The sequence below is a fragment of the Uranotaenia lowii genome, chromosome 2 (genome assembly GCF_029784155.1).
Source record: "Uranotaenia lowii strain MFRU-FL chromosome 2, ASM2978415v1, whole genome shotgun sequence".
Lineage (NCBI taxonomy): Eukaryota > Metazoa > Arthropoda > Insecta > Diptera > Culicidae > Uranotaenia > Uranotaenia lowii.
Window position 1 is genome coordinate 355,491,451 of NC_073692.1, and position 23,142 is coordinate 355,514,592.

The following is a 23,142-nucleotide window of genomic DNA, read 5'->3' on the forward strand; positions in this document are numbered from 1 at the left end:
ATGTATTTATTATTTTGGTAAAGAGTTCTTTTGAAAACATTTCAGAGTTGATAAAAAAAAACTCCAAACCAGGTTTTAAAATATTTCATTTTCAGTTAAAAAAAAAATTTCTACAAATTTTAAAGAAAATCACTAAACAAAATGTGTGGATGTTTTGGTGTTCCACGAATTTAACTCAGAAATCTATCCAAGACTTCAATTACATTGTGTACATTCTTCAGACGCACAAATGCAGCAATGTCTTATAACAAAAAAAATCGTCATCAGACGCATAATTCATACAGTTTGATAACAAATGCGGCCGGCTTTCGTTGATATCTAATCCTAGCGGTTCGAATTGGTTTGGTGCCCGATGCGTAATTGAACAACTTTTTGCGGCACGCCACAACGCAAAGCCGGTTAGGTACAATCTGTCCAAACGCAGGTGTTCAACACTCAACGCTCATTCATAGCGTAACCGTGAACTTTTTTCTCAGTGAAATGGTTTTTGAAGGCAGAAAAAAAACCACCACTGTCATCAGTTATTGGCTCAGACAGCGGGTCTGAACCGGATTCTTCAACAAAACGAGTTTTAGTGAGATTTTTATTTTCGGTGATCGCATCTAGACGATGACGACGATGCCTTGTTTCGAATTTGGTCACGACTTCATGGCCTTGTAACTTGTTTTCCTCTTAATGAATGCGAAAGGCACGCATTCCATTTAAGTGGTTCATCGATTGAAGACAATGTCCGATCTTATAGAAATTCCAACATCCAGAATCACATCTTGATAAGAAAATTGAAAAAAATAATCTGTACATCAGAAACATTCTAAACAGCGTTCCTAAGTCATACTATTCGAACGTGGGATATTTAAATAAAATATTTTGTCAACCTTAACCTTGGCCCGGTGTTTGTATCACAAAAATGTACCATCTTAAATCACTGTTTCATTCCAGTTGACGCAAACGAAAACGAATGGGATGACACGTCTCGTGTTTTTCATAAATATTTAAATTTCTCCTCAAAAGCTTAAATTACAATATGAACGAAAAACCGGACCGGACGAGATATTTATGTATCGTGCTGAGAAATTTGAACCCGGTCGTGTTGTCCGTTGGAATTTTGCTTAACAAAAACATTCTGATACATACCCAAATTTGGCCGTTTCTGGGTTCATCATGGCGAGCTGCATCCGCCGTCGGGTCACATCCAGCGGATAGGAGAAGGATTGGGCCACGGCACCGGCAAAACCTCCGCACAGCAACTTGGCAGGGACGGACAGGACCAGACCACCTGGAGGGAAATGAGAAAGATGAATTGATATTTTATTCTGACCATGGGTTTTGAACCAAAAAGTAGATTTGTTATTATGTTATGAGATTCTGTTCAAAACATTCGAAAGTCGATATTATAACATCTTTTTTTTAATTTAGGGGTTTTCCAATAATCGACATTGTTTTTGTTGGCGTTATTTGAATTTTTGAAGATCATAAAACGTTTAAGTTTGTTATTTATCGTACTTCAACATTATAAAGGTGCTATTATTGGAAGCGTACTTCTGCGAATTTTCAATTTTGATTGTCTGGCCAGTTTTGCATAGCAAGATGTAGTTAAGTATCTTTTTCTGAAAACTAGTCTACATCAAATTTATGAAAGGCAAAGGCGTTAATAATACAACTCCAAAATCTACCTTCAAGGTCATCCAGGATTATCGAATGATGATATTATCTCAAAGATCTCTAAACAGGATTAATGGGTAGTTGGAATGATGATCATATTATGGACCAGCAGTTTATCCAACCATCTATTGTATACTTTTTATGTTATTATGCCTTTAATGTCCATTATATTTGTCTAAATCTGACTGCCTTCTTTCTTCCAATGTTTGATGAACTTTGACGTCACCTGTGGCGTAAAGGATAGCTTTCAAATTTTCTAGGTCAACGGTCATGAGATCTAATCCCGGTCACGGCATGGATAGTACACTTTCTGAGGGTTGATGGTTTTAGCATTTGTAAAATGCGGTTACGGTTACGGTTGCCAATGAAGAAGCAGTTTCGAAACGAAAAAGAAAATATGCTTAAAGCTAACATGATTTTGAAGATAACAGTTTGTTAGGGTCTTTTAGGTTGTTTGGTCGAAGAATACCATTTTTTGTGCTAGTAAGTAATTTTAGCAGCTTTTCGTCAATCGAGACTTTTTATTCCGATGTAGTTAGATGTAGTATAAACATTGAAATCTTGAAACTCTTAATCTATTTAATGGATTTTGAAGTAGTAATTATGCATCCTTAACCACACATTTCGCCAAAACTAGCTTACAGAGCTAAAATGGAGCAGAGAAGATTTAAAGCTGTGTTTGTATAGCATTTTGACAAGGCAAACAAAAACTTGATCAAACAACTTACATGATATGTCAAACACGAACGAAAAATTTTTTTGTGACAAAGGAAAATTTCTTTGATTCTAGGACACATATAAATTCTTTTGTTTCTCCTTTGCTTCATTGATTTTTTCACCTTTAAAATTAAAACAATTTGATTCAAAGTTTTATCTTAGTTCGAAGCATAAATCCTGTGTATCAATTGCAGGAGTGATTTCCGACCCTGTGTTGATGGCGTTACTTCCCACAAGAGGAAGAAAAAAGGTTGATTTTACGGTGAAGTTATTGTTTTTCGTTGAGTTTTATTTGTTGGAGCTATTTTTGAAGATATTGTGTTCAGAAGAGTTGTTAAGTTCCAGTGAAAAGTGTTATCTGTGAAGCGCAATTTATGTTTTAATATTTGTATGATTTGTTTTCTTTGTGAGAAGCGAAAATGGCCGCAGTTCGAAAAGCCTTTAGAAAAGTAGCTAGTAATTTTTTGATATAAGATGGCGCTGTTAGGCCTTTTTTCTCAAGAGATTTTCTTCCCGAGATGGCGCTGTTATGGGTTTCTGAAAACTCATCAATTTCAAATGGAGATGGCGCATCTACAGCGCTTTTGAAGAAAGCTCAATATTTTTGTGCTGCCAGTTCATGAAAATTTGATGATCCTTATGGCTTTTTGATGACGACGAGTGGCGATTTTCACCCGATACCGTTGACCACAGAAGTTAAGGAAAGTCTTACAACTGGATACTAAGATAAGTATTTTTTTTTTTTTTTTTCATTTCAACTCGAACCATATTATTAATTAATTGCTTAAAATATGTGAATCTGACAGATTAAATTTTCTTGCTACGATTTTGAGAGATATTAAGTTCGGCAGTTAGTTGTTAGAAGTGAATTAGGTACGTAGGACGCCTACCCGCCGTGAAATCGAAGACTTGTACAGCGTTCGATGAAGGATAATTTTTCCGCGTTTTATTTCGTACGTACATTGCAAAGCCGCGTTTGGACATGTTTTCTCGTGGTTTACAGCGCGCGATAAAAGTGTTTTGTACGTGTATGATGATTTCAATATAAAAAATTTCCAATGCGGTTAAATTCCGTTCGTTTTTTTATTTCTCTTCTTCTCCCCGTTTGCATAATGCGTTAGAACGTTTTTACTCGTGATAAAATTTGGTAAATCGCATCGGTGCTAAATGTGTATGCCAATGCCACGTTAGGATGTTTTGCTCTTCTCGTTATAAGCGCGGTAAAATTCGGTGAGTTGCACCGGTGCTAAGAACATTGTACGGGTATGACAATGCCACGTTAGGACGTATTTGCTCTAAAAAAAAACGCGATGTACTCGATAGTGTGCGACGCGACGATTTTTAACTTTGCTTTGATCACATCCCTCCCCAAAGGGAATCCAGATCTTATTTACACTCCCCACTAACAAACCACCCTCCCTGTGACGACCGTGGAGATTTAGAGGTGTATTCAGTCTCTAGTAGCAACGGAAGTCGAACTAACAATCCTTCCCTTTCCCCGATGAACCGTAAGGACGTGGCCGGCGCCGTTATTGACCATATAAGATAAGGAACCTTCGAAACGTGCACACAGAAAATGGTAAGCTAATCCCAAGCCCCATTTATTTGGATCTATGTGCAATTTTGATGGTTCTCGTCAATCACGGAGTAGCAACTACTGAAATGTACGGTTTATCCAAGCTCAAGCTCAAGCTCAAGCAATCCTGTGTATCAATTGCATTTAGGTGGAAAAATGACTTTCTAAAAGTTTCAGGTCATTTGGAAGAAGCACGAGCTGGCGCAAAGGGCTTGAAATTTGTATGGAGATTTTTGGCAAAATGTAAGGAAAATCGACATAGTTTCACTCTTTGTGTTCTAAAATATGTTCCCAGCATGCTAGAAAGCTCAGAATTTCAGGAATTGTAGCTCAAACGATGACAAACAAGTTTGTAGAAGATTGTGACGCGATACGAGTTGACTGTGATGAGTTATCCGCAATTAAATGTGTGATTTTTTTCGCATATCATCGATATATCGTAAACGGTGTATAGGTGGACTATTAGTACTAACTTGATCGCAGACCGTGACCTAGAGAATCTATATATAAAGGGTGATACGGTTAAAATTTGGTCAAGGGATAACGCGTGTAAATAGGTGAAATTGTTTATTTAAAAAATCAAATTCAATTTCTTTTTCAAGTTTAATTAGTATAAAATTCAGGAAAAATATTCAGTTAGGCTTCCGCTTTTCCAAATTCGAATTGCCGGGCCTTTCGCTTAACCCCTGCCATCAGATTTTGTACAGCCACCTTCTTCGCCGCAGAAAGCCAGTTTGCCTTGAACTGCTGCTCGTCCTAGCAGTTTTTTTTTGTCTTCTTTAGGTTCCGATTGGCAATAGCCCAGTATTTTTCAATTGGGCGGAGCTCTGGCGTGTTGGGAGGGTTCTTGTCCTTGGGAACCACCTGCACGTTGTTGGCGGCACTCCATGGCCTTTTTACCGTAACGGCAAGATGCCAAATCTGGCCAAAACAGTACGGAACAACCGTGTTTCTTCAGGAAAAGCAGCAGACGTTTATTCAAACACTCTTTCACGTAAATTTTTTGGTTGACAGTCCCGGAAGCTATGAAAATGCTGCTTTTCAAGCCACAGGTACAGATGGCTTGCCAAACCAGATATTTCTTCGCGAACTTTGACAGTTTCATGTGCTTGAAAATATCTGCTACCTTTCCCCTTACTTTTGCCGTATAAAACTTCTGTCTCGGAAGCTGCTTGTAGTCGGCTTTGACGTAGGTTTCGTCGTCCATTAGCACGCAGTCATCGCGCTTTGGCCGTCGTATTTTGTTTATCATCGCGATTTGGAGTCACTACCTTCTTGTAAGTCGATAGTCCGGCTCGTTTTTTGGCTCGATGCATGGTTGTAGACGATACACCCAGCTTATTTGCGGCATCTCGGAGAGAGAGATTAGGGTTTCGCTCGAAACTACCGGCAACTCTCTTTGTCGTCTCAGCGGCTTCCGGTTTTCGATTTCCCCCCACACGATTTTTAGACTTCCTGGCTGTCGACAAACGTTCCCCGAACACTTTAATTACATTTGTAACGGTCGATTTGGCAACTTTTAGCGATTTTGCCAGCTTTGCGTGCGAGTAGCTCTGATTTTCACGATGCGCGAGCAAAATTTTGATACACACACACACACACACCTTCAAAATGAGGGGTGTTCAGGTTTTTTAAATGCAAAATTGAAAGAAATACGTCAAGTTGATATTGACTAAATTTTGACCGTATCACCCTTTATTACTATTGAGCTCTGGCTTTTGATATTCGAAATATGATCATGAACAATTAATTTCGGATTAAAACACTGCTCGATTAATCAAAACTAAATTTCAAATTGGTATTCATATTTCGAAATTAAATTTTAATTTTTATTTCTGAAATTAGATCAAGATTCATGTTCGGTCGAATTCAGAACATTATTGGATTTCTGGATTTGCAATATTTATCAAAAATCCAAGAATTTTTAGTCAGGCCCCAAAAATGTATGAATATATTAATGAAAACTTTAAACTTGAAATTTTAATCCAAATTTTCAAGACAGTGCTTTGGGTGAATTTTTAAATTTTCGATTTTTGTAATGATGTTTTAATACATATGATCGCGATACTCATACACATATGATTTTATGTATTTTTCACATTTCTTTATTAGTTATCAGTAAAAGCGCAAAGTTTATAAATACCAAAACCAAAAAAAAAATGAGTTTAATTAGAACTTTTTTAAATATGTTAATAATGAAATGAAAGTTAAAGTATCATTAAGATAATAACATTTAAGTGTACTTTCGTATTCCCAAATTAAAAAGAGCCGAAAATTAGTCAATTCCATTCCATTTTCATTTGTTCAACATATTCATTCGATTTTTTGGTCGGACTCTTTAAAATTGTTTCCCGTACATTTTAAATATGTTCTTTAAATTTCTGCGTATTTTGAGCTTTGATTCAGCATAGCGTGTCTCTGATAAAGTTTCGAACATAATAAATTCCAGGCCAGTTGTATGAAAGGTGCTAAGCATCAATTCAAGTTTCGAAATCAGAATTCTACATCAGAATATCAATATATGAATTCATCTAGTCTTTAAGGGTTTTTTTTTCTTAAGCTTCGTAAAGAAAGTGCACTAAGGTATATAATCTATAATTCTTACATTAATTAACCGCTAATAAAACTCATTTAAAAAATCTAAGCTACACATTTACTGAAGATTTTTTATAAATTTAAAACACATTTTTACTACTCACATACACCAACAACTGAGCTAATAAATAGTTAATTCACGAGAAATTTCCCTGCTACATTTCATTATTTTAAATGCGTATAAAATATGTTGGGACTGAAATACTGCAAATGAAAGCGCTGCTGAGCAAAGAAATTGCGGATTTTGAAAAAATTCTCGATTTTTCTTTATATTTTCCTTACGGAATGTTAAGTGTACTCTGAAATGCAAGGTTTCTGGGATAGATTTATATATGAGGAAGACGATTCATACAGAATTTCCAGGTTTTGATTCGAGATTCCAGGTTTTTTCCCAGTTTAGTTTTTTTCCGGTTTTTCCCGGTTTGGCGATCCTGAATATAAGATATTGTTTTGCTGCCCAAAGACAACAAGACATGCAGAGCAAAGTTGACGACCGCACCGAAAGCTCCAAGTCAACAGGTCTCAAAATCAATGTCGAAAAGACCAAGTAGGGGGCTGTTCACATACCACGTGGACAACTTTGGGGGGGAGGAGGGTATAGAAATGTCCACGCTTGTCCACGGAGAGGGGGGTATGGGTTTGGGTCATGTCCACGTAGACATACTTACTTTAAAAATATTCCTAAAGGTGCATAAATATTAAGATGTTTAATTCAAAATCTAAAAAAAATAGCATACCTTTCCAGTTTAAGTTTAATCAATAAGTAGCTACTTGAAAGCAAGTAATAAATATGATAATTAAAAAATTTGAAATTTTGAATTTTTTTTATATCAGGAAATCCTTATTCGGTTTTACAAAATCAGACATTTCTATAACAAAAAGGCAAGGAGTGGTGTTTTCTAACTGTCAAATTATAGGTATTTAAAATAATTAATTTTTCAAATCTGTCCACGTGGACATCCGGGGAGGGGGGTAGGGGTTAGCCAAATGTCCACGCTTGTCCACGGAGGGGGAGGAGGGGGTAAAAAATCTCATATTTCTATCCACGTGGTATCTGAACGGCCCCTAGATAGAAATCAACACAGAAAATCCTGCCGGGGTTGCTAGCGATTTCTCGTTTTGAAATTCCAAGTTTCTCGGTTAAAAATGATGAAATCATGGTGAATAAAGTTTTAACAATTGTTTCCCAAAATTTGTTAACCGGTATGAAATCATGACAAATAAGTACTTCGACGTCTTTTAACACGTATTCATTTCGCATCAAATTGACAGGTTTTTATAAAATTTTGGAACGAATCCAACGATATTGACATCCATTCAATGTTTTGCTCCACAATTTCAACAATTTTGTAAAACTAAGTTCGATCTTGATCTCGAAATTCTAATTGTTTTGACGTTCTTTTAAGACACTATAAAAATTTCAGTTTTACTAGAATTTATAATATTTTTTGTAGAAAAAAAAATTTTTTTTTAATGAATAACTATAGTACTCCCGGCACCATTTCGTAAATAAAAAAAAACTATAGTAAAGCCCTAGTGATTTGAACATAAGATTCGTGAAAATATAGAAAATCGTGAATAAAATAAGGCTGAACTTTAAACGTTTGAATGTATTATTTTATTTTGTTATCAGGGTAAATACCTTAGGGTGCCTTAGAGAGCTCGTTTTTGACCAAATTTTTACGTAAGAAGTAGCTCAGTAAACTTTGAGCAAAAGTTTAACGCAGGAAAAATGAAAAACAAAAATCTGGCGATTCATTCCTCAGACCAATTTTAACGAAAAACACAACAACAGTAACAACAACAAAAACAACAACATTTTTTGAGCATTTCAGAGATTTCTTCCGTCAGGAAAATGTAACTCTGCTTAAAAACGTTTCACGCTGCCAAAATATTTGATTTTTGCCTAAAATAATTTAACGAAACATCTATATTTAGCATTCCCAGTTTTTCAATGACATTTTCGAGACAAATCCGGTACGGCCAGGATGCCCTGATATTTAAAAAAAAACTAGCCAGATTTGCCCTGTTTTAATTATATTGTTACGGCCGAAAATGTATCCTCCAACCCCTAGATTCCTGACGATTCACCGAAGAACAAGGATGGCAACCCGGCGGGAATGGATATATAGAAACATACGATCAAAACAAAGAGAAATGGAATCAGCGTGTTAAAGCGTGTTGAACATTCGTGTTGCCATTCGTGCTTATTTTGCGGAAATTGTTTAAAAAAGGTTAGTGAAAATACTACAGAATACCAAATTGTTAGTCAGAATCCATTATTATTCAACCTGGAATTTCATTAAAATATAAAATTAGCTTTTAGCTTAACAATTGCTGAAAAGTGTTTTTTGTCCAACATAACCTAGTCACAGACAACGCCGTGACATATATTATTTGAAAACTTTAACAAAAACATCAAATCCAATACTTTAAACTAGAATTGAATACTGCTGATGTGCTACGACGAAAATTATAATTTCAAATAATTTTTCTTTACTTTTCTAGAATTTGCTTATATTTTCCCAAATATTGCCCGGTTTTTGCAATGAAAATTTTTAAATCGATTGCCGGATTGTGCCAGATTTTCCAAAATATTTGCCCGGCCAGGCCACGTGCGAAAATAGTTCTGAAATGCTTAATCTATACATCGCACACTGCATCATTTGACGTCGTAAACTAAAACTGGTGAACCCTGGAACCTGGAATTTCCTGACCTGTCGCACCGGCAGTTGAGATAAATGTTGAACATTCTCAATTCAACCGTCTTCTCCAGAGTGTTGAAGCGGTTCCAGGAGCGGCTCACGTTGGACCACGGCAAAGGAGCTGGAAGAAAACCGGGACCGGAGAACAAAAGGCCGGAGGGAAAGGTGAAGCGGATGATTAAAGACAATCCCAACGTCTCAAGCCGTGATTTGGCTAAAAAGACCGACATGTCGCAGAGCATACTACAAGGTTCAGAACTTCCCAAGCCGCGATGAGCCGGAAGCTCTACGAAAAGATGCTGACAAAATATGGCTGCTGTGTGATGGACGACGAAACTTTTATATAAGCCGATTTTAAGCTTATTCCGGGTTTGGAGTTTTTCACCGGCAAGAGCAAGTTTGATGTGGACGACAAATTTAAGATGAAGAAAATGCCGAAGGTCCCTTCAAATATCTTGTTTTTCAGGCCATCCACTCTTGCGGACTGAAGAGTGAGCCTTTCGTGACAAAGGGCACAGTAAATGGCGAGATCTACAAATCTGAGTGGCTCGAGAAGCGCCTTTTGCCTTTCTCGCAGCAGCACGACGAAGCTTCGCTATTTTGGCCAGATTTGGCATCATGCCACTATTCTAAAAGTGTCCTGGAGTGGTATGAGGCTAATTCTGTCCATTTTGTTCCAAAGGACATTCACCCGCCAAACTGTCCGGAGCTGCGCCCGGTGGAGCGGTACTGTGCAATAGGGAAACGGGAACTTCGGATGAGCAAGAAGACAGTCCAAGATGAGAAGGACATGTGAAGAAAATGGGAAAAAAACTGAAAAACTGGTACCGGATGACACTGTAAAGACTTTGATGGAAGGCATCAAGCGAAAATGCGTTCAATTTCGCACTCAAGGCTCCATTGACTAATTTTTCTTTTGATTTTTGAAGTAAATGTACCCTGAAATTTTGGTTTGATTCTAAACATTATAAGAAAATTTGGCTTGACATTTTCGGTGTCGCAATAATTTCGTGATCGCCCTTTATTTCAAGGTTTCAATACTTGTAAAGGCATTTTTCGACATCTGTACCTGATTTTTCAGACATTGTGTAGTCTCTAATTTGTTTGTTAGCAAACTTAAAACCAAACCTAGATAAACACTAATATTAAACCTGTTTCTTTACTGTTACTAATCCAAACCCATAGAGGAAAGTGTCTAGAGCAGATAGTTATGTCCACCAAATCGATCGCCTAAGATACTGGCGCTGGACACTAGTCGACGACGACGATAGTGTCATAGTTGTTTACTTTTCCATATCTTCAATGACAAACTTTGAAGCTCAGCTATGAAGCTACAACCCAACATATAGTAAAGTTGCTGCCTTTGTTAGGCTAGTGTCTAGGGAAGGCGTCGTCGTCGTCATAAAGTGTGTTGGATTTGGGCAGACGCCTCGCATTTATCTTTTTTGCGGCTTTCGAAATCTAGCAAAGCTGGGCTGGGTATGTTCGTAGCATCCCCATCAGGTGTGTGTCATTGACCATCTTCCATCAAAAATGGGTAGAAGCGACGACTTGCGTGCGTCAGACACCTCTTCGTGTTATAAGAAGAAATGAAAAATAAAAGTAAAACCCAAACACAACATTCCGCCTTCGATTGAAGATTCCGGTTTCGCACATTTCGTTTGACTGGTCATGGAATTGTGTGTTAGGGTGAGGAATTTTGCTCAGTTGACAATTTGTCAGGGTTGCGTAAACCGTTGACATAAGGTTAAACAATCAATCTTATGTTCTTAGCAGATTTCTTCGAACACATGTTCCACTTTTGGTACAAATCTGAAAATATTATGGTGAATAACTTTGTTGTGAATTTTCTATCGAAACTATTTTCCGAACATTAGTGTTTAAAGATGTTCAAGGATGAAAATAGAAATGTTCCTTTAACTTACCAGTGTTTCTTTCCAATCGATCACAGGTCACTCCAGGGGCGTACTTCATGCACACAAATTTGAGCATCTCGAAGCAGTAGAACGAAAATCCTGCATACGGAACCATACCCATCAGCGTGGGTACGAATCCTCGATACAGTGCACGGAATCCACCTTCCTACATTTGAGAATTAGAAAGAAAAAAAATTAAGAAACAATAAGTTACATTCTTTCTCAATACACTTAATTTTAAAACACTTAATCAAACATTTATACCAATGGAAGCGTCGGAAACTTACCGTCTTGAAGATGGTCACTGCCGTGTGGACGATTCCGTTGTACCTGTGTTCTCCGGTAACCTGGAAGGCCAATCGGGCACGGATCGTGTCCAGGGGATAGGTCAAGGTAACGGCCGTCACTCCAGCTCCAGCTCCGGCAACGAATTTATCCGCGTGCTTTATCGGTATTTTTGACGGTAAAATCTTCCCCAAATACTGTAAATTTATGAGATAAAAACAATATTAAAACCCTTTAAAAACAATTAACAAAATCTCACAAACAAACCTTTTTATAAATTTCGAATGCGGTGAATTGGGTGGCCGCGTACGGGAATATCCGAACCATCTGGGCGCCATTGCCCTTATAGAGAGCTAGGAAGGATTCCTTTTTAACGATGTGTTTGAGGCCGCTAAACACGCCCAAGTGTTTGTAGTGAATGGAGTGGGCCTGTAGCAGGATCTTTATTCGGTCCAGAGGGGCGACTGCCGTTTTGGAACACATACCGGCGATACCTGGGATAAATCAGGTGGGAATAAGAAAATAAATTATTTTAAAATTTTTAGCAAAAAGTTTCATTTGAGTATTACTGTAGTATAAATCTTCTACTCTGTATCAAAAAATTGTCCATACAGCACGTACCTTGAAATCCCAGCAATCAAAAAGTATGGGAGAGTGGGGAATCATGGGCCACTTTTTTTCATAGTTCAATAACTTTTTTATTATAAAAGATAAAATAATAAAAATGGTTTTCACCAAGGGGTACGACCCCAAAATAAAAGATAAAATGAAAATAAAAAATGGTATGATTTTCTACATTTTCAAGGTATCATAAGTTATTTTTTTTATATTTTTAATAAGTTATTTTCCCCAAATTCTGACTGTTTAAAAAAAAAAGCAATATTTTTTGGATTTTGAAAAATGGTGGGGAATCGTGGGCCACCAAATCCAAATTGACCAAATAACATGCAAAGTTTATGAGTTGACCCAAAACTGTGATTTCCTAATTCATTTCGTTATTTAAAAGCTATTTCAGATGATGAAATAAAAAAAAACAGCTGTTTATGATCGCGTAGATTCCAAAACCTGGCTCGCGAACGTTTTGGCAAAATTTCTTATATAGCATGGACAAAAATTTTTCATAACTCTTCATTTGGCATAAGAAAACTTTACAGATAGGAAAAACATCACTAATAATCAAAGGTTTGAAGAACCTCTTAGCTGAATGAAACTATTATTTCAAAGTAGTCGAAGATTCCTTTGAATTCAGCTACAGCTGTAGCTGAATTCAAAGGAATCTTCGACTACTTTGAAATAAAAGGAAAAACGTATTTTAAGTTCTGAATGTGTATAAAAACATAAAAATATAGGTGATTCAAGATGTGTGGCCCACGATTCCCCACAAGCTATGATTTGCAAATTGGTTGCGTTTGTGTGACTTATTGATGTTTCATCAAAAATTCCTATTCCATGTGAAAGATTATGACAAAACTATGATCATAAGCGTATGAGCATATTTTTGTTATGCACTTTAGGTTCCCCATCGATGAAATAAGCGGGTGTTTTTTTAATTATGTAAGTAAATTTTTCTAACTTTTTTTAGCTTGATAAATAAAAGAAGCATATGATGCGTATTTCAGTCAACAACATGTAGGAATATATGCTCACGCAAAGCGACGACGATGACAGTTGGTTTGAGATTTTTATCTCAGCACACATCTGAGATATTAAAAGTGGCCCACGTTTCCCCATGGCCCACGATACCCCACTCTCCCCTACACTTTTTCAGAAAATAAAAATACTAAAATTACATCATTCGCTGCAGAAACTAGTCCATTTTGTAGATCAGTATTAAAAATGGTTAAAAAATAAAGCCTTAAAAATAATCCAATTCATTTTGTATAGAAAGTCCCAAAAACGACGTCAATTGTCCGTACACTGAGGTCTTTGTCAAATATTAGTCAAGTAAACAGTTATGTGTCAGTCTGTCAAACGCAGAAACGTGAGTTGAATCTCAGCAAAGACAATTTACAGTGGTCTGAGCGATAAATACGCTAAAATTAACTTTATTTAGCATAAATCAGTAGATTTTTATGTTTCCGGATGTCAACGGGTATTTTGCGTAATGCGGGCGATTTGCGTAAAACTTGGCAGAAGGGGTCTACGAGGGCCTGGGAAGGTTCCTATGATTGTTTGAGACCCCTCCCACTCATAGGAAGGGAGGAAGGGGCCTCTTAAACTAAAGAAACACGTTTGAATAACTCGAGAATCGATCATGCAAATGGAACCAAATTTGGTATGAGAGTGTGTTTGGTTACGAGCAATGTTCCTGGAATGTTTTGGTGCCCCTTTCTCCTTCTAATGGGGAAATAGGAAGCGGGGAGGGGGGCTTCCATACAATTTTTCGCACAATCCGAGAAATAATCAAGCAAACGAAACCAAATTTGGCATGCGAGGGTATATGGGCAGGAAGAATTTTTTAAAGATGGTTTGAGACTCCTCCCTCTTTTCAGTGTGGAAAAAGAAAAGGAGTGTTACGTAGTGGATATTTTACCCCTTTTAACTCAATAGTCGCGAATGTTACTACCAGCACTTTTGCGCCATCTGCGAATGCAGATGTGCTAGCAGCCAAGATACTTTGCCCGGACTCTTACCCCAGGGGGGGACAATTTGTTTTCGCGCTCTACAGAGGGAAGAAGCAAACTGGCAATATCGTTGGGAATATAGGTCGGCTCTTTGAAAACCAATGCAAGCGCATTTCAATCCCAAAGATCTCAAAGGAATCAATAGAGTACAACGACTTACCAACGAATTGCCAACTACGTCTTCCGAGTGTCCAAACATAGGCCGTCGGATTGCCTCTTCAGTCGGACAGGGGTTAGTTTTGAGCCACCACACTTCCGTCAACTTTCGAGACTCTTTCCAAGGTTTCCGATTTTGGAATTCGCACGGTACTTCGATACAACCACGACGTTCGATTTAACCACGACGCTTATCATAAATCCAATATTTCGACGACTTTGAACCACGACTACGTTTTCGACATCCGTCTTACAACCAGGTTCCAGGATTAGAGAGCTGGCTCATGTCTTGCCAGCTTTCAGGAAAACTTTTCCCCCCGCCCTTCTTCTGAGGTTTTTCCTCAAACCCAATGCCCAGACAATGCAAAAAAGACGCGCGAGTAGTTTAAGCATTTTTTTGGTGGTCGTAGTCGACCATCCCCTAGTTAGCCATTGCGCTTTAAGGACGCCCTCTCGATCTTAGGTCAAGAAGCGTCGCTTACACTGAGTAAATCTAGATCTTCAAAGAGTTTCACTAAAATTACTAACGATATTGCCAATAAGCTTCGGGAGCATTTGTTGCCACGCAACACTACCCCTCCCTTTAAAAGAAAGACATCGGTGGTTTTTTTTTGCCTTATTTTTTTTTGTTTTGTTTTTTTTTGTTTTTTTTTTTTGCTTTTTTTTTATCCCTCCTGAGTGGTCCTGACGGAAATATTGCTAAGAGTAACAAAACTATGTTCTATACTTGAATTTAAACTACTAGCCGCCAAACAACAAAAAATTCCATTTTCCAATAGAGAGACGCTAAGCGCTTGTTCGAACATTCAAGATCTTCAGTTTTATACTGGCGTTCCCGAGGTTAACTGAAATACCTAACCTAAGGAAAGCTTGTATGACCGTGGTTCCCTTGTTCTAGGATCGAAGACAAACCCCTAGGCGATGATTGGTTCTTGCAAGCATAGGAATACTGTCCCCCAAAGGTCAGCTTATTCCCAGAAGGGGTTACACGCACACGAGACCCAAATGATTCTGAATGATCAAATAGCTATTTAGTGTTTCCGAGTTTCCTGAGCATCAATTTTCTACCAATTTGCTTAACCAACCGCAAGTATATGTTTCACTCTGAAGCTTCTGGGTTCAATCAAAATTTACACCCAGGAACTTAAGTGTGGCCGTGGCTCCCTTGCTCCAGAATTTAAGACCGAAGTCGAGGCGGTGATTGAGTCTTGCAAGCATAGGAATACTTCCGCCAACATCCTCAGCTTGATTCCGAAGGGGGTGACACACACACGGACTCAAATAATTGCGTTTGAACAAGAAAAAAAAACAGAAATAATACAAAAGAAAGCGGACAAGTTCGGACATTAAAACTGCTAAGGAATGTTATATTTTCTAACAAACTTCGTGCTGAATGATCCAGTTTTACTTTGAAATCTACATATTTAAAAAGGGTGTATGTTAAAATAAGCTACAGGCAAATTAAATATTGTACTAAATAAAAAAAAAAACTAATCATTACTATCTTTAAAAAAAAATGTTTGTAAGCTGGTACCAATTTTTCTTCATTCGGGGTCATATACGTTCATCGTGGTAAACCACTCCGTCTCTATTTCAACCATCGGAAGCCCGAGGTGTTACTGACCTTCAACGTCTTCGACTCAGGTCTCCAGCAAATAAATTCCAATTGGTTAGCATCAAACGTATTAACAATTCATAACTCAATTTCAAATTCATACAAAAAAAAACTATAATAAAGTCAACAATTTCATTACGAAAAAAAAAGGGGAGAGAAAATATGTTCAATTACTATTTCAATGCTCTATAATTATAATTGCAGGTAAACTTATATCATAAATTAAATATTATAAAACTATTTTTTTTTTCTTATCTAGCCATTAAAAAAACCATCACCAAGCTTAGCCTAAGATCTTAAAGTAGATTTTATACTTACAACTATTTATCTAAAATTAAAAAAAAAACTATTATCTAACGCAACCCGAAACTGTCTAGCTAGAACGACACTCAAACAAGCGCCGACTCAGCTTCGCGTACCAATTTTACTTTCCAGTGACGACTTGTGCGCTCACCTTAACTAAAACAGCATGAAAGTAACAATTTGTGGGGTAGGCAGGAATTCATGGATTATCCTCTGAAATATTCTACTGAACACTTAAGAAAAATAAAATAAAAATGAAAATAATGTTTGAAAATAACAAATATAAATCAACTCACGGAACACTCGAACAAATTTCTTAGAAACTAGTTTTTCTTCATAGCTTCCGTGCTATACGCACCTGTTTTCCCCGTGTCTATATCTTCCAAAAAATATGTATTGGATCCCATTTTTCTAACAACTTTGCACTTAATATAAAGCGGACCCAACTTTGCACAATAATTCTTCGACGCATCTGATAATGCAAAGTTCTTACGCCACACGATTTCACCAACACTATAATTTATCACACGCGTCCGTAAATCATATCGGGATTTTGAAGTTTCGTACGCTTTACGGATATTTTCTTTCACTACTTCTCGCATCTTAGAAAGCTTTTCAAGGGCTCTTTTACGGTCTTTTTCATCAGACGACGAACGGGTACAATCTTCGGATCTCATTTCCCTGCCATAGTTGAGATAAAAGGGGGTGAATTTCGTACTTTCATGGACTGATGTATTTATCGCACTCACAATCTCCGGTATAAGCAAATCCCACTCCCTTTGATCTGTACCCAAGTAACACCTAATTGTAGTCCCTATAATACGATTGGTCCTTTCGGTAGGATTCGCTTTAGGGTGGTAGAATGAATTTTTCCAGTGTTTAATGTTAAGGTCGGACAAAAGTTTGGTAAAGTTATGCGAAATGAACTGCTTTCCATTGTCCGTTACGACAATTTCTGGGATTCCAAAACGACACTTGATTTCCTCGCGAAAAAATTGTACCAGGACCTTTGAATTTGCAGCTCTATATGGTTTCGCAACGACCAACTTAGAAAACCAATCCGTAGCCACTAGAAGAACACAATTACCATCTTTCGATCTAGGGAAGTGCGTTACGAAGTCCAACGAGATCACTTGAAAAGGATAGTCAGCAGGTTTCTGAGCTCCCATGGGGGCCACTTCACAACGATTAGTAGACTTCGATCGCTTACACACCTCACATTTAGAAATGTATTTCCGAACGTCGTTATACATTCCGGGCCAAAAGAAAAACTGTCCAATTCTTTTCGACGTCTTACTAATGCCAAAATGACAACCACTTGGACTATCGTGATATTTACCAAGAATTTTTAAACGACAGGATTCCGGCACGACGTTTTTCCACTCCAACGAATCATCTGGTGTTTTTATTCTGCTCCGGAACTGCAACCTACAATCATGAACTCTAAACTTGGGATGATCTTTCGGACAACTTTCAACGTTTTGTTTCATTTTAATGTACCAACTATCTGACGGCAGAAATTCTAAAGAAGAAATTGTCGTTTCCGGTATTCTCGACAGTGCATCAGGTACGACATTTGACGATCCTTTTTTATACACGACTTCAAAATCAAACGAACCTAGCTTGAGTGCCCAACGCGCTAGACGACCATAAGGATCTTTAACTTTGCTCAGACAGGTTAATGCTTGATGATCCGTGACAACCACAAAATGCGAACCCTCTATGTAGTGACGAAACTGTTCTATTGCCTTAACAACAGCCAAACATTCCTTTTCCGAAACATGATACTTTTTCTGCGATCCTGTTAACTTTTGTGACATAAAAGCGATCACCTTTTCTTCCATACCCTCACCCTGGCACAGAACTGCTCCAATCGCGCCTCCACTGGCATCACACTCGATCCGAAAAGGTTTGGAATAATCAGGAACAGATAGAATTGCAGCGGAAACAAGAGCAGATTTTAGAACCGAAAAGGATTCTAATGCAGCATCCGTCATTTTAAAAACATCTCCCTTTTTCGTCACGTCAGTTAAAGCTGCAGCAATTTTGGAATAATTTGGAACAAATCGCCGATAATAACCAGCCATTCCCAAAAATCTCCTAACTTCCGTACATGATTTGGGAACCGGATAGTTTACGATAGCTGAGACTTTTTGAGGATCGGTGTGGATGCCCTCTTTGTCCAGGATGTACCCCAAATAACGAACAGACGGAACACAGAAAAAAGATTTTTCCTTATTTATTGTAATCCCGGCCTTCGAAAGCCTTTCTGCCACTATTTTAATCATCTCAATGTGCTCTTCGAACGTTGAAGTCGCTATCAGAACATCGTCCAAAAAGTTCCAAACCTTCGGTTGCAGATCGACACCTAATATTCTCTGAATCAATCGACTTAAAGTAGCGGGAGCATTAGTCAACCCAAACGGCATAACCTTGAAGTGATATAAACCACGTCCCGGAATTGTAAAAGCAGTTTTACACTTATCCGAATCTTTTAACGGAACCTGCCAAAAACTGTCGCTCAAATCTATAGTAGAAAGAAACGCTGTACCTTCGATTTTACTTAAAATGTCATCTATGTATGGGAGGGGGTACGCATCCTTTCTTGTAACGTCGTTCAGCTTTCGAGAGTCTAAACACAACCGAACTTTTCCATTTTTCTTGGCAACGCATACTAGAGGATTATTCCACGAACTGGCAGAGGGTTCTACCACATCTAAAGACAACATGCGATCGAGTTCACGGTAAATTTGTTCTAATCGGAATTTAGAAACGGGATAGTAACGCTGTTTAAGGGGTTTGGCATTTCCTGTATCAATCTCGTGCTCCATTATACTAGTTCTCCCTAGCTCTTTTTCCGTAGTATATCGAAAATTAGCAACAACACCCGACAACATTTCCCGCTGACTATTAGTTAACTCGTTTGCACAAGTAGGTTCCACTTCTGTACACAGAGAATCGCAATTTTGAACTCGGTCCAGTAAACTACCAAATTGAGGGATTATGCCAAAAGCTTTCCAAAAATCGCTACCAAGAATCAACTGCTTCTTTATTGAGGGAAGAATAAGAGTAGGAATAACGCACGTTTTCCCTTTAACTTCGAATGGAACATTAACGTATTCTCCAGCAAGATGCTTCGTTCCATCAGCCGTAACAACGGACTGTTCTACGGGGTGCTTGACTAGAGATAAACTTTCAAGTCTTTTAATACCATCTAAACCAATTATTGTGCACATTGCTCCGGAATCAAGCAATCCAACAAATGATCTACCTAGCACACTAACACGTAAATGAGCCCGATTATCGTTTACCACATAAGTAACCAAGGATTCTAAGCTAAATGAAAAATGATTATCGAAGTTATCAGGAAGAGTTTGAGCATCAATTGCGAAACTCGAGGCCTCTTCTAATTCCTCGGTCCCGCTGGTTCTTTTCCCGAGTGGCATTCACGATTTGGACAGTTTCGAGAGATAACTCCTTTATAACCGCACTTATAACACATGATTTCCCCCCGAGGACGTGGGCACGAATAAAAAAAATGATCTTCAGAAGAACAATTCCAGCATTTCGCACGCGGTCTCGGCTGGCCAGATTCCACCAAGGCCACGCCTGCAGCTTCCTCCTGCTGCCCCGAATTTTCTACTTCCTCTTCTAGCCTATTCTCATCAACCTCAGGTAAAATGGTAAAATTTTGATTTGTCCCAACCTCCTCCCGAGCTGAATAAGATGTTTGCATGGAGTGAACAGCTCTAGAACGCGCCGGAGTGGAGAGTGATGGCTCCAGCATGCATGCATACGGTAATCGTCTAACATAACGCCTTCGGTCCAGTAGAAACTTTGCAGACTCAATTTTTTTACAGATTTGCGTCAGCTCTTCCGTTGATGATGGGTCCTGTAACATCACTTTCTCCATATAAAAAGAATTCAAATTTTTCCTTAAGTAAAATAGCTTCTGCCGATCTGACATCGGAAACCTTATCCACCGAAATAAAATATTCATAGCAGAAAAATATGATGTAAATGATTCTTCCTCCCCCTGAAGCCGAGCTTCAATCTCTTCCATCAAAAGCTCATCGTAATGCTGTGGTAAAAACTGATCGCGAAGTTTTCTTTGAAAATCGTCCCAGGAAACAAACGACAAATATTTTTCCCGGTACCACCGTTTTGCTGTTCCAGTCAACAAGTAAACTACCGACGACAACATCTCACCATCAGACACTTGGGCTGCCCTTTTGTATAAAGTTACCGTATCTAAAAAATCATTCGCACTAAGTCCCCCATCACTACTAAATTGAATATTCCACTGATGAATGGGTTTGGACTTAGAACGACCGAGGGAAGAAGAAGGAGGTGTGTCTTGAGCTGCTAAAAAGTCAATACGTTGCTGTCTGCCCATAACAACGTTTTCCAAAGATTGTAATGTTGCTTGTAATCGAGAAATTCTATCAATAATAACAGTGTTATCGGGAAGGTTTGGATGATTGGAAGGAAAATTGGAATGCCTCTCCGGCGGGTAAGATGGTTCAGCTACGTAAGTCGTCGAATTTTGTCGCGCATGGAAGGGTTCACCACCGAGGTTTCTGGTTGGTTTAGGGATAGCACCCGTTCGAACACGCGGCGTCGGAGGATTTTCATAGGGGGGAAGTTCTTCGTCCGAGTCGAGTCGCAAATTATCAAAAACGCCGGCCGTGTTTGAATATTGCACGGATAGTTTAGAAATTCGATCTTCAAGATCGTTTATTGTTTTATTCAACTCGGGTTCTCGGAAGGTTATTTGTTTCGGCTTTGCCATACCGGATTTAAGCAAAGATTTTTGAGTTAAATCACCGATCGCGGAAGGGAATTGTTTTGTGATATCTTCCAAAATAGTACGAGCCTGCAATAGTAAAATTTCTCGAGATGTTCTGAAAGCTGAATCGTTAGTTGAAATTCTTTTCGCTCTGTCGGCTAGATGAACAAACTGGGAGAAAAACGGAGAAACATTATCGAAACTTTTAGTGTCCATAGCCTCTTCAAGTTTTGGATATAGAATATCAATATACTGGGTCATTTTCTCAATCTCTTCCTTAACATCGACAAATGCATCAAGAGTTGGAGATTCTATTTCTCCGCATTGCTCTTTATGGAGTGTGTCGTCCAATATCCGCTCTCTGAGCTCCCTACTCAAGGTGTTGGTTATTTTTCGGATCGAGCACTCGTAATGAATTTGCTCGTCGCTTAAAAACTTCACCTCCATCTCGCAACTTAAAGCAGCTAGTGCAAAGACAATATCGAAACACTTAAGATGAATAATAATTCGCAAAGAAAACCAAAATCCTATCAACAGTTGACCAGAACAAAAAGAAATAAAACAACTTAGTTATCTTACCTTGAGTACGAGGAGATGAATATTATTTGAGCAGTTTCAGCGCTGACAAAATGAAAATTTATTGCTGCTCAGAAGCAGCACACCAACTTAGATCAACTCCTTGCTAGGAATTGAAGAATACCACTCCAACCTTTTGCTAATTTTCACCCCAACCTTTTATTGTTAATAGCGGGTAGGAGTAAAACACCAATTGCACACTTATATTCCTCTAAACTATGATTATTCAAAGAATGCCTAGGAAAATAACAAATCCTCCGTTTCTGCCCAATACTGAATACCCAGAACCTTATCACCCCTTCAATATATATAATTTTAGTTTCTTCCACCTAAACACTTTTTTTTCTTTCACTAGCTCCCGACCCACAATCACACCACCACGTATCAAATACCAAATTTCTTTTATTGGTTTTTTTTTTCTATTTTTCGCACTATTCCACTTTTCTTCTATGAAAACTTTTAACAAAAATTTATAATAAACCACTAAAGAAGCTGAATTGTTATAACCAAGAGACCTTTAGTGGTCTAACTACCATGTCTTCTTTCCACTTCCAGTGAAAACCGCAAGCCACAACTCACTTGCAAAATTATTTGCGATTATATTTTTGCGTTATCCGAGGGGTTTAAACCGTTTTTTATTTTTAACCGTTAGCGTTTCGAGTGAAATTGAGACTTAATTTTATTGTTAATCTACTTAATTTAATACTTTTGTATAAACTAAATTCACGCCACGAGCGAGTAAAATTATTCCGCGGCGGTTCTTATTGAACTGCTGGGATGTTCGCCAAATAATATGTGCCAACTCTCGTGCTATAAAATAAGAAGTGTTGAAAATATTTTCTCTCCGAAAAATAGGTACTCAATTTTTTTTATGGGTTAATCAGTTCGCAGTTCCGTAAAACTAAAAAAAGATTGAATCTACACTGATTTATGAGAACAATTTGAATTCTAATTTGAAAGATTTTCAACTAAACTGGATCCAAATTGCAACAGAACTAGATCAAAATTAAGCCGATTTATTGGGCGCCATTGTTACGTAGTGGATATTTTACCCCTTTTAACTCAATAGTCGCGAATGTTACTACCAGCACTTTTGCGCCATCTGCGAATGCAGATGTGCTAGCAGCCAAGATACTTTGCCCGGACTCTTACCCCAGGGGGGGACAATTTGTTTTCGCGCTCTACAGAGGGAAGAAGCAAACTGGCAATATCGTTGGGAATATAGGTCGGCTCTTTGAAAACCAATGCAAGCGCATTTCAATCCCAAAGATCTCAAAGGAATCAATAGAGTACAACGACTTACCAACGAATTGCCAACTACGTCTTCCGAGTGTCCAAACATAGGCCGTCGGATTGCCTCTTCAGTCGGACAGGGGTTAGTTTTGAGCCACCACACTTCCGTCAACTTTCGAGACTCTTTCCAAGGTTTCCGATTTTGGAATTCGCACGGTACTTCGATACAACCACGACGTTCGATTTAACCACGACGCTTATCATAAATCCAATATTTCGACGACTTTGAACCACGACTACGTTTTCGACATCCGTCTTACAACCAGGTTCCAGGATTAGAGAGCTGGCTCATGTCTTGCCAGCTTTCAGGAAAACTTTTCCCCCCGCCCT

At 38.2% G+C, this 23,142-nt stretch overlaps 1 protein-coding gene across 8 annotated transcripts in view; it reads right to left on the bottom strand.

The window, feature by feature from the left end:
* Positions 1-23,142, bottom strand: part of LOC129750161 (solute carrier family 25 member 16-like) — a 67,745-nt gene that overhangs the window by 23,390 nt on the left and 21,213 nt on the right. For 7 of the 8 annotated variants that reach the window (XM_055745414.1, XM_055745413.1, XM_055745410.1 and 4 more), the window contains exons 3-6: positions 11,724-11,950; positions 11,459-11,653; positions 11,181-11,337; positions 1,134-1,276 (exon numbers count right to left, since the gene is read on the bottom strand). In XM_055745414.1, coding sequence (XP_055601389.1) covers positions 1,134-1,276; positions 11,181-11,337; positions 11,459-11,653; positions 11,724-11,950 — 722 coding nt within the window. The remainder of the gene's footprint in view (positions 1-1,133; positions 1,277-11,180; positions 11,338-11,458; positions 11,654-11,723; positions 11,951-23,142) is intronic. The other variant, XM_055745415.1, reaches the window with a different exon arrangement.